The sequence below is a fragment of the Martes martes genome (genome assembly GCF_963455335.1).
Source record: "Martes martes genome assembly, chromosome: 17".
Classification (NCBI taxonomy): domain Eukaryota; kingdom Metazoa; phylum Chordata; class Mammalia; order Carnivora; family Mustelidae; genus Martes; species Martes martes.
The window spans coordinates 48,533,778-48,544,912 of record NC_137905.1 but is presented as its reverse complement, the minus strand read 5'-3'; the positions used below and the strand labels follow the sequence as shown (position 1 = coordinate 48,544,912).

Here is an 11,135-nt window from a genome sequence, read left to right as displayed (position 1 = left end):
CCCGTCCCCGACGGCGCCAGCGCGGTCGCGCGAGATTTCACACTTGCCCGAGCCGCCAGCTACCGTATCCGGCAAGAGCGCGTAAGCCACGCCTCGAGAGAGAGCCGCTTCCGGCTAAGAAAGAACCAGCTCGGCCACCGTACTCCGCCGCCTCTTTGCCGCACGTTCGTTTTCACCTAGTAGACGTCCCTGCTTTGAACTTCCGGACTTTCTCGGCGGGCGTAGGAGCTTCCCAGAGGCTCCATTCCCTTTGCTTTCTCTGGTAAACTCGCGTCTTCCATTTGTGTGAGCGTTGTAGGCCATCCTGCCCGCCTCGTCGATTCTCCGAGGCCTTTCCGTTTCCGTGTCTCTTGAGCTTTCCCGGCCACCGTAACGCCTCAAAACGATCTGCTCGAAGCGCGCCCCTTCTGCGTTGACTGAACCTCCGCGGCCACCGTACCCAGACTCAGGGGGCGGGTCTTTGGCCGATGTTGTAGCGTTTAGACACCTCTTCCCAAGGCAATCCTTTCTTTCCAAGTACCCTTAGGTTGGAGCTTTTTCGTGCATTCAGAATTAGTATTTCAGGGTTCTCCCAGCCGCCAGCCCCTCCCCAAGCTTTCGGGGTCACCTAGTTTAGCCCCCACGCGCGTTCCGGGGCAAATTCCGCAACTCGGACTCGGCTTCAAGGGCTCTGTGAACTTCATACTTTTTCTTAGCTCTATATCTTTGTACGGTTCCACGCCGGGACACGTGTTGCAAGACCCCTGGCCTGGGGAGGGTGGTATGGAGGATCAGGAAAAAATGTGTCAGCGGCTGCTAAGCCTTATGTATGAATTGAGTGGAGGTGTGACCTGGTTGTGCTACTGGTCTTCTAAATGATCCCGGACCAGTGACATACCTCTTTGGGCCTCAGTTTCTACCTCTTTTTGTTAAACGCATTTCCCTCCCGCTTGTGTCCCGCCGGGGTTTTGGAGACCTAGTGAGATCCCGAATGTAAACAGCACCTACCCACCCAGCCCCACCTCACTCTTAGCAGGTGATCAATATCTTGCACTGTTATTACTGACCTTAACAGATTACCTGAAAGGGAGAGCAGGCTTTGCACTAGGATTGTCCAATTATTTATTTCTCATTTTATTATCTAGTCCCTCCACTTTCCTCTTGGTCCCAGCTAGACAGTAACATCACCACCTCCAGGAAACCCTCCCTGGCCCCCAGGCTGTGCGAGCACCGCCTCCCGGTCTTCCTGTTCCCTGCCCACTTTCTGTCGTCACTGTCAGGGACGGGTGTGGCATGTCTTGCCCTGGGTGGGGGAAGCCAAGGACTGTCACGCTCACTGCTCTGCCTCCAGCACTGCCCCAGGGGATGATTCCTAAGTGAAGGGATGAAACTTTGCAGAAGGTTGATGACCTATCTACCTCACCTTGAGGACCAACACAAGGGCAAGAAGTTACCTTAGAGAATGTCTTTCCCAGTCCACCTCTCTCGCAGATAATAAAAGCGGCAAGAACCGGTCTGTGAAATTGTATGCCCAGTTGGTTAAGCGTCTGCCCTCAGCTCAGATCATGATCCCAGGGTCTTGGGATGGAGGCCCTGTTTTGGCAGCCCGCCCCTCTGGCCCTCACCACCTTGTGCTGTCTCTCGTGCTCTCTCTCAAATAAATAAATAGAAATTTAGAAAAAAATGTAGGCCCAGTTTTTTTTTTTTAAAGATCTTATTATGGGGCGCTTGGGTGGCTCAGTGGGTCAGAGCCTTTGCCTCTGCCTTCGGCTGGGGTCATGATCCCAGGGTCCTGGGATCGAGCCCCACAATGGGCTCTCTGCTCAGTGCCTGCTTCCCTTCCCCTCTCTGCCTACTTGTGATCTCTGTCTGTCAAACAAATAAATCAAATCTTTAAAAAAACAAAAAACGATTCATTTATTTGACAGAAAGAGAGATCACAAGTAGGCAGAAAATCAGGCAGAGAGAGAGGGGGAAGCATGATCCCTGCTGAGCAGAGAGCCCAATGTGGGGCTCCATCCCAGGACCCTGAGATCATGACCTGAGCTGAAGGCAGAGGCTTAACCTACCGAGCCACCCAGGCGCCCCATAGGCCCAGTTTTTAAGTCTAGGGAAGAAATGAAAGTATTGATTCAAGTCCACCAGACAAAAGAAAGATTTAGATTTGTGGGCCTTTTTTTTTTTAAGTACAAAATTACAAAAAAATTAATAAATAAAAAAAATTTTAAAAAATGAAGTACAAAATTACAGGTGCCTTGGTGGCTCAGTGGGTTGGGCCTCTGCCTTTGGCTCAGGTCTGATATCAGGCTCCTGGGATTGAGCCCTGCCTCCGGCTCTCTGCTCAGCCGGGAGTCTGCTTCCCCCTCTCTCTCTGCCTGCCTCTCTGCCTACTTGTGATCTCTCTCTCTCTGTCAAATAAATGAATAAAATCTTAAAAAAAAAAAAAGTACAAAATTACATGCACAAGCTTAAACAGAGGATCACAGAAAGCTAAGGCAAGTGAGGAGATTTAAAACATAATCTCCAAGGGAGTCTGGGTGGCTCGTTGGTTGGGCGTCTGCCTTCAGTTCAGGTCATGATCTCGGGATCCTGGGATCGAGCCCCAGGTCGGGCTCCCATCTGCTTCTCCCTCTGCCTGCTGCTCACCCTGCTTGTGCTGTCTCTCTCTCTCTGACAAATAAATAAAATCTTAAAATTGAAAAAAAAGAAACATAATCTCCAGCTTCACTGTAACCCCATCTCTGCTTTCAACTCTAGATACAAAATGCTCAGGTCTGCCCTCTTTCATAAACTGCAGAGTCCCGATCTGTTGGAGCATGAAGGTCTCTCACCTAGACTGTGACTTTAGGACCCCTGCAAAGCCCGCCCTCTTGTCGGTTGAGTGACCAAATAAATTCTTCCATTTCTACTAACTGCTAAGTAGCTCACAGCCACTCTGTCCTCCACTAGGGGACGCCCAACACCAATCAGAGGCTGTGATGGCAGGTTCTAAGGGAGGAAAGGACTGGAGCCCTACACTTTGGGGTCCTGAGGAAAAAGGCTTGGGGGTCCAGACTCCTGAGTCTGAGGGAGAAGAAGTCTGGGGTCCCAGACTCCTGAGTTCTGAGGGAAGAGGCATCTGAGGGCCTGGCCTCTGGGGTCCTAGGGTGAGTGGGACTGGGGTGGAGGCCTGAGAAAGGAAGGAGGAATCTGGGAAGGACACCAGGATTGGTTGGAAGCAGAACTGGCCTGGGCAGTGGTTTGGTTTGGCTTGAGTCCGTGGGAAACAAGTGGACAGAGCAGGGATTGTTCCTCTAGGGTCCCCCCCTCCCTGTCACCCCCTGGGTTTGGCAGCCTCAGCTCTTCCCAGGCCCTGGGGGACTTGGGGGCATTTCCCACAGCCCCTCCCCAAGGCCCCTGTTTTCTACTAGACTCCTAGCTGCCCATCCTCAAGAACTGGGAAACTGCTCTGAGAGTGCTGAGAGGCCGGCTGGAGGTTAATGCCAAGCAGATTAGGAAAAACACAGACCCTGGAGCCTCAGAAGCCAACAGCCCCACCCCTGGACTTGGGGGTCCCAAGACCACCATCTACTCCCTCAGAACCCAGAAGTCCAGGCCCTCAGCCCTCTACCCGCCCAGCACTGCCCTCTCCGACTGTACCGCCTCTTCTCTTCCTTGCACACTATGTGCTTTTTGCCTGCAATTCCCTACTGCCCAGATACCATTTCCCAACCACTAACCGACCAAGCCAGTCCCCTGCTCCTCTCCCCTCACCACCCAACAACAGCCCCAACCACACTCCACTGCATCCCCTGGGACCAGCCCAGCCAGGTTTTCTAGGGGGCCCTCCCTTATCCGAGGGGACAGCACCCAGGCCTTGATCTCTTCACTTCTTTTCTTCATCGCACAAATTGCTGTCTGAAGACATCTTCTCCCTTGGTCGTCTGGCTCATCCCTCTGCCTCCCCGCCCCTTCCCACCCCCCAGTCGCTCTGGTGCTCGGGCTCCGTTGGTGGCCTCAAGACGGAACAGAGCTCCTTCCTGATCCTGAATGAGAGCTCAGATGTCACTACTGTTACTAACAAGGGGAGAGACCAGCTTACAAGGCACAGCACACAGCCTTAATCACTAAACCTACATGGAACTGGGCCCAGACCCAATCAATAGCTTTTTAAAGGGCCACAGAAAGCAGGACTGTCTTTTCCCCCCGCAGTGTCTTCTGGCCTTAGCAGGATCTCAATAAATCTTGGACATATTGGACAAGTGTATAGGAATTGTCACAGAGCATAGCTTTTGTAGACTGATCCTCTTGGGTCGCAGACCACCTGGGCTCTGATTTCCCATGCTCAGTAGTGGCCTCCGGGCACCAGTCTCCTCTCTGACACAGGACCATGGGACACCTCACTGGGATGCACATTTAAAGGACCTGTCCAGGGGGACACCTTGGTGGCTCAGTTGGTTAAGCGGCTGCCTTCAGCTCAGGTCATGATCCCGGTGTCCTGGGATCGAGTCTCGCATCAGGCTCCTTGCTCCGCAGGGAGCCTGCTTCTCCCTCTGCCACTCTGTCTGCCTGTGCTCACTCTCTCTCTCTCTCTCTCTCTCTGACAAATAAATAAAAATAAAATCTTTAAAAAAAAAAAAAAGTACCTGTCCAGGGCCTGGATATTGCCAGAGGCCGCTGGAAGTTAGCTGTGTTCCTGGTTTGGTCATTTTACAGAGGAGAAAGCCAGACCTTGAGGAAGGACAGTCTCTAATTTTGCTGTTATGATTATTCCTTGTTATTATTTACCTCGTTATTCCCACTGACCAAGTTAGGCCTCCATACGTCCAATGGGCACTCAATAACCATTGGATGAACAGAATCAGTCCCACCATCTTGGTCTTAGAAAAGCAACCACATGGAATAAAATAAATGGCTTTGTACATTAATTTATTTGTAAGAAGACAGACTAGTGTTGGGAGCAGAATGCTGGCAGCTGCTGAGAAGTGGGGGGTAGGTCAGAGGAGCCAAGGGATTGTGGGGTCTGGGCTCTCCCTTCCCCCCTGGTCGGGGCCCCAGCTGCTACTGGTCTCCCTTCAGCATAGAAAGTAACTGGTCACTGAAAATCCCTGCGTAAGTGCTCACAGCTGCTGTGCTTTTGGTGTATAGGTCCCTGGGGAGAAAGGACAGACGCTCAGAGCGGGGAGGAGGCTAGGAGTACCCTGAGTCTAGGGGAGAAACAGACTGGGGAGCCCAGAATTATGTGTCCTGTGGGAAAAGGTGGCTGGAACCCAAACTCTTGGATCCCTAGGGAGGACGGGGCTGGGATCTCAGAACCCGGGGTTCGGGCAGGGCTGGGAGCCAGGACTCCCGGTTCCCAGTGGGGGCGGGTTGATACCTGATTTTCTCATCCATGGTGGTCAGGTATGTCTTCTCGTACAGCTCCTGGGCGGCCGATCTGGCTGTCCCCCAGTAGCCATAGAGTGATTCTTGTAACTGAGTGAGCAGGGCAGGGCTGGCGGCTTCATCTTGCTGGGGCACGTGGGCCCCCCTGACCTCTGCAGGGGGGAGCACGTTAGGAGAGCTGAGGAGCCTGCTGCAGGGGGCAACGAGGCAGGGAAGGAGGGGGACAGGGGAAGGGCCAGGCGAGGACTGGACTGGGAAGACGCTTAGAGCTCATCTTGTCCCCCTCACAGACCCCTCGTCCGTCGGCTGCCAAACACACTCACCACATCCCAAGACCAGGAGGACAAGAACCAGAACCAGGAGGTATCGGGTGCCCATAGCTTCAGAAGACCTGGAACGCTGAGAAGGCTGTGGGGCAGGGTCGTCGGTGACATCTAGGTACCCCCCCGCCCCGCCCCGTGCTGAGTCCAACTGCCAGTGCCTGTGCTTGGGGCTCATTGTCTAACATTTTATGATTCTCCTGATTTTTGCACCTTCCTTTTAACATCCCTTCATTCCCTCGAGAAGCCTTTCTTGAGCACCTAACCCTGTGTGCCAAGCAAGGCCCTGGGCCCCTACTGTGAACTCAGGCGACAGCCCTGCCCTTCCGCAGCCCACATGAGAGAGAAATACAATCAATGGTATTACATGAGGAAAATGTACAGCGTGTCCTCAACCAGGGGACACGCTGTGGGGGAGGGGATAAGTACTCCGGACGGAAGAGGCTGTGTCGCATGCGTGGCCTGGGAAAGGCTTGGCAGAGGGTGACATTCCGCTGAGACCCAGTGGGTACGGGGATGCACCTCATACACTCAGGGGGCCCGTTTCTGATGCCCCAGGCCCTGTTCTGCGTGCCTTGTGCCTTCCGTCTGTCTACACTCCCCACTGCCCTGCCCCGTGGTGACAGAAGCACTCAGCTCAGCGATGACAGTGCCCAGAGATCTTACTGTCTCCTGCAATTTGGAGATGAGGCTGAGATCCAACCCCGAGGGGCATCGGCACAGGGGAAACGGTCTAAGATTCTAAATCCCGCCCTTCCAACAGAGGAATCTAACATTGGGACTCTGTGGGGTTTCTGACTTTATCTCTGACTTTCTGACTTTATTTCTGACTTTATCTTTATCTCTGCCCCCTCCCTGCTGACCCTCCCCCATTTCCATCCTGGTCCCTCTCTTACCCGGCTCTGGCAGGCTGTCCTCACCGGCTCCACGCGGGCAGAGAAAGGCTTTATAGCTCTTGCGGTCCACCTCCCTGTCCACAGCCACCACCCTCACCTTGTCCCTAGGCCAAAGTCCGAGCCAACAGGGCCGCTGAGGGGGCGGTACGGGGCAGAGAGGGCAGTGACTGTCCCCAGGGTCAAGCCACAGGGGGCCCCCCACTCTGAAAACTCACTCCTGAGAGAGACAGGCTGGGTGGGGGGCTGTGAAGAGTTAGGGGTTCTGGGCACCCACCAGGAAAGGGGTCTGGGGTTTCCCTCACGTAGGAAGCAAAGGCAGAACTTGGAATGACAGGTGGCCGTGGGGACCTGCTGACCGCATCCACACTCCAGCCTTCCCCCTCCAACCCCAAACTCAGCTGTCTGAGGTCTCCTTACCCCAACAAGCCCACAGGAGTGGGTCTCAGGGCTAGGAGAAGGCAGGGATCCCCCCGACTCCTTCCCCTTAAGGCCCCCCCATCACCGTCCCTCCCTGGCCAGGTGTCACATCCTCCACGCTTGAACTGCTGGGGGCGGCCACAGTGGGAAGGGACTGGGACAGGGACACAAGAGAAGTATTTCTTTATTGTGGTGGCGGCAGAAACTTTAATTCTAGTCCCCGTCCCCACAGAGAAGCCGGGGGCACAGGCTGTGGGCCTGGTTCAGAAGGCTGTCTTTGGAGCTGCGGAGCCAGGCCTGGGAGCGGACGCTCAGGTCCTTCAGGTGGTCGTCGTAGTAGGTCTTCACAAAGCCCTGGAAGGCCTCCGGTCCCCTACAGGAGAGGGGACATAACAGCTGAGACCCCAGCCACCCGCAAGACTTCCGCTGTCCCATTCAGCCCTCCTCCTTCAGACCTAGGAGTGCCTGCTCTCAACTCTTCCTCTCCGCTCTTCTCAGAACTTACTCCACTCAGAACCCCAGAGTTCCGGCACTGCCCCTCCTCCCTCTGACCCAGGTTCTCCTTCTAACCTAGGGGTCCAGACTCTCAGCCCCTCCTCCCTCAGACCCAGAGGTCCAAGCCTCCGGCCTCTCCTCCCTCAGACCCAGGAGTCCAAGACGCCCAGCACCCTCCTCCCTCAGACCCTGGATTCCTGCCGCCAGCCTCTCCTCCCTCAGACCCAGAGGTCCAAGCCCCCAGCCTCTCCTCACTCAGACCCAGGAGTCCAGGGCCCTGGGCCCCTCCTCCCTCAGACCCAGGGGTCCAGGCCCCCAGCGTCTCCTCCGTCAGACCCAGGAGTCCTGCCCCCAGACCCTCCTCCCTCAGACCCGAGAGCCCACCCCCCCCCCCCAAGCACAGGGGCACACACTCACCAGAACCACTGCCACTTCTCTCTGGTCCTGGCCACCAGCACCTTCACCTTGTCAGGCAGCAGGCTCCAAGAACCACTCGCTAGCCCTGGTTGGGGGCTCGGGGATTCTGTGGGCACTGCTTGCTGGCGGGCTAGGCGGGACCAGAGGGCCACATGGGTGGGCTGGGACCTGAGAATCCTTCCTCCTGTTTTCCCCTCTGTGCTCACCATCACTGTCCCCCCTGGTGGCCCGAGGGCAGCCCCTTGACGCCGTCACTGCTGCCTTTCACCTTGTCCGTCCCTTTGACCCCTTGTCCCCCTTTCAGCCATCGGTCGATTTCTTTTCACCCTCTGTGCCTGCGGCCCCTTCAGTCACCCCTCTGTCTGCCCGTGGTGTCCCCCTCTGTTTTGTAAACCCCCCTTGGCCCCACCCTTCTTCTGATGCCTCCTTTACTACCTGAGCTTGCTGCCCCCCCTCGGGTCTCCCATGACCCCCACACTGTCTGAATCACCTCTGCAGACAGCAGAGGGAGAGCACAGGAAGACTGTCCACCCCCAGGGATGGAGGCTGGTAGGGCTGTGCTGTTTGTTCCTCCCCAGGGGGCCAGGGGTCCTGCCTCAGATCACACTTGACCTCCTCGGACACACCTGCCTGTCCAGCACTCTCGCGCCTACTAGGCAGAGCGTCGCCTACAGATCCCAGCCTTCGCGCAGACACACACGATCGTGCATGTACAGAGGCACCCATAGGACCTGCAAGGTTCTTTAGCCAATGACCGAACCTCTTCTGTACTCAGTTTTCCCTTCTGCAGAATGGGATAATGAGAGGCCCTACCTCAGGGATCCTGGGAGAACTCAGAGTTAACCACACATGAGGCAGTTGGGAGGACGCCTTGCACACTGGAGTGTTAAAATTTTACATGCATGTGCAGAATGCAGATAGGCTCACATACCAACACATAGACACCCTCATGTCATCTACACACTCATAACTTCTGCATGAAAACGTGTGCACGCAAACCTACATAGGTATGTTCTCCGGCACACACATTTACCGCGACGTCCTATTCTTGTGCAAATAAATACCCACACCAAGGCACGTCCCCCACCCCGGTCATTTGCACCAGCCCCATGTGCACACCTCTCACGCAGCCACCAGAAATGCACACCCATCTGCACACGATGAAACACACAAGTTCCCTACCCATGTGTCCGCCAGCCTGCACACCCCACACACCCCTGCATCCACATCTCCTCACCCACAACAGAGGCCAGGACCAGAACACAGAAGCAGAAAGAGGGCAGGGCCTGGGGCCTGAGTCCAGGAGGCAACATTTCTGGGGGCTCTTGTTCCTCTGTTCCTCCTCCGTGCTCAGCTCTCCTGGCCAGGGGAGGGGGAGGCTGTGCCACAGGGCAGAGAGCAGAGCCCTCCCCTGGCTGCCTCCCCACGCCTCTTGGCAGGGACTTCAGAGACAGGGGCCCAGGTGACAGTGACAAGCAGAGGCCTTACCCACCCCTGCTGGCCTCCCTCCTTCCTACCTCCTAGGACTCTGGCCTGACAGGGGAAGACAGAAGGCTCTCCGGCCTCCTACAGTGACTGGTGTCCAAATCCTAGGTTCAGCTTACCTGCTGGCCCCTCTCTCTGGCCTCAGTTCTCTCCACTGAAAAATGGGCCTACAATCCATACTTGAGGCAGGATTTTGACTGAATGAAGTGATATAAGGAAATGTCTTTTTTTTTTAATTAATTTATTTTTTTATTTGACAGAGAGAGGGATCACAAGTAGGCAGAGAGGCGGGCAGAGAGAGAGGGGGAGCAGGCTCCCTGCTGAGCAGAGAGCCCGATGTGGGGCTCGATCCCAGGACCCTGAGATCATGACCTGAGCCGAAGGCAGAGGCTTTAACCCACTGAGCCACCCAGGCGCCCCGATATAAGGAAACGTCTTAAAGAGAACCCTGGTCATGGTGGGGCTCACAGATTATGGCTATTTATGATGATTTTCTTTTTCTTTTTTTTAAAGATTTTATTTATTTATTTGTCAGAGAGAGAGAGCGCACAAGCAGGCAAAGTGGTAGGCAGAGGCAGAGAGAGAAGCAGGCTCCCCACTGAGCAAGGAGCCCTATGCAGGACTCGATCCCAAGACCCCGAGATCATGACCTGAGCCGAAGGCAGAGGCTTTTTTTTTTTTTTAATATATTTTATTTATTTTTTTAAGAATTTTTTAAAGATTTTATTTATTTATTTGACAGACACAGATCACAAGTAGACAGAGAGGCAGGCAGAGAGAGAGGAAGGGAAGCAGGCTCCCCGCTGAACAAAGAGCCCGATGTGGGGCTCGATCCCAGGACCCTGGGACCACGACCTGAGCCGAAGGCAGAGGCTTTAACCCACTGAGCCACCCAGGTGTCCCGGGATCCTGTATTTTTACGTGGTGAATAGGACAACTGCAACTTGGCCACAGCCTGAGCAACTTATCTGATAGTCCCCCCACCTTTTGTATTAATTATTTGTTTGAGAGAGAGAGAGAGCGCGTGCCAGCATGAGCAGGGGGAGGGGCAGAGGCAGAGGGAGAAGCAGATTCCCCGCTGAGCAGGGAGCCCCACTGGGGGCTCCATCCCACGACCTCTGGGATCGTGACTCGAGCCGAAGGCAGACACTTAACGACTGAGCCACCCGGGCACCCCTGTGTTTAATTTACAAGTTAAACTTTATCATAGATGTGTATGGACAGGGAAAAACCCAGTAGATCTAGGGTTCGGCACTCTCTGTGGTTTCGGGCATCCCCTGAGGGTCTTGGAACGCCTCCCCCCACCCCCAGATAAGGGGCAGCTTCCAACAGAATGCTGCTTCCCCGGGGGCCCCAGCCCGGGCTCCAGCACACAGTAGGTGTGCAACAAAGTGCCCTGCAGCTCCCCGCCAACAATAATGAGCAAAATGAAACCTCCAGGGGGGATAAAAAGTGAAATGCCTGTGAGCTTCTGTTTGGAATGACGAGAAAGTTCCAGAAATGGATGGTGACGATGGTGGCACAACCTTGGGAACATCCCTAATGGCACTGAAGCATACCCCTAGAACAGTAACAGAGGAAGGAGGGAGGCCAGGGGGTGGGTAAGGCCTCTGCTTGTCACTGTCACCTGGGCCCCTGTCTCTGAAGTCCCTGCCAAGAGGCGTGGGGAGGCAGCCAGGGGAGGGCTCTGCTCTCTGCCCTGTGGCACAGCCTCCCCCTCCCCTGGCCAGGAGAGCTGAGCACGGAGGAGGAACAGAGGAAC

The 11,135-nt window shown here is 55.1% G+C and overlaps 2 protein-coding genes across 2 annotated transcripts; both read right to left on the bottom strand.

Moving 5' to 3' along the window:
* Positions 1 to 4,870: 4,870 nt before the first annotated feature.
* Positions 4,871 to 6,692, bottom strand: APOC2 (apolipoprotein C2). The gene is made up of 4 exons (XM_080829298.1): positions 6,560 to 6,692; positions 5,667 to 5,751; positions 5,336 to 5,495; positions 4,871 to 5,110 (listed from the first exon to the last, which is right to left on the bottom strand). The coding sequence occupies exons 2-4, from the start codon at positions 5,719 to 5,721 to the stop codon at positions 5,020 to 5,022; spliced, it is 306 nt and encodes a 101-aa protein (XP_080685424.1). The 5' UTR covers positions 5,722 to 5,751; positions 6,560 to 6,692; the 3' UTR covers positions 4,871 to 5,019.
* Positions 6,693 to 7,142: 450 nt separating this feature from the next.
* APOC4 (apolipoprotein C4) lies at positions 7,143 to 9,328 on the bottom strand. Its single transcript, XM_080829297.1, has 3 exons — positions 9,126 to 9,328; positions 7,889 to 8,018; positions 7,143 to 7,349 (listed from the first exon to the last, which is right to left on the bottom strand). Exons 1-3 carry the CDS (start codon positions 9,199 to 9,201, stop codon positions 7,190 to 7,192), a joined length of 366 nt encoding a protein of 121 aa, XP_080685423.1. The 5' UTR covers positions 9,202 to 9,328; the 3' UTR covers positions 7,143 to 7,189.
* Positions 9,329 to 11,135: the final 1,807 nt, after the last annotated feature.

Coding starts and splice junctions, on each gene's coding strand:
- APOC4 (XM_080829297.1), bottom strand. CDS start 9,201: ATGTTGCCTCCTGGACTCAGGCCCCAGGCCCTGCCCTCTTTCTGCTTC. Junction 8,019..9,125: donor GGTCCTGGCCTCTGTTGTGG/GTGAGGAGATGT, acceptor GGTCCCGCCTAG/CCCGCCAGCAAGCAGTGCCC. Junction 7,350..7,888: donor GAGAAGTGGCAGTGGTTCTG/GTGAGTGTGTGC, acceptor CCTCTCCTGTAG/GGGACCGGAGGCCTTCCAGG.
- APOC2 (XM_080829298.1), bottom strand. CDS start 5,721: ATGGGCACCCGATACCTCCTGGTTCTGGTTCTTGTCCTCCTGGTCTTG. Junction 5,496..5,666: donor CCTCCTGGTCTTGGGATGTG/GTGAGTGTGTTT, acceptor TCCCCCCTGCAG/AGGTCAGGGGGGCCCACGTG. Junction 5,111..5,335: donor ACCATGGATGAGAAAATCAG/GTATCAACCCGC, acceptor CTTTCTCCCCAG/GGACCTATACACCAAAAGCA.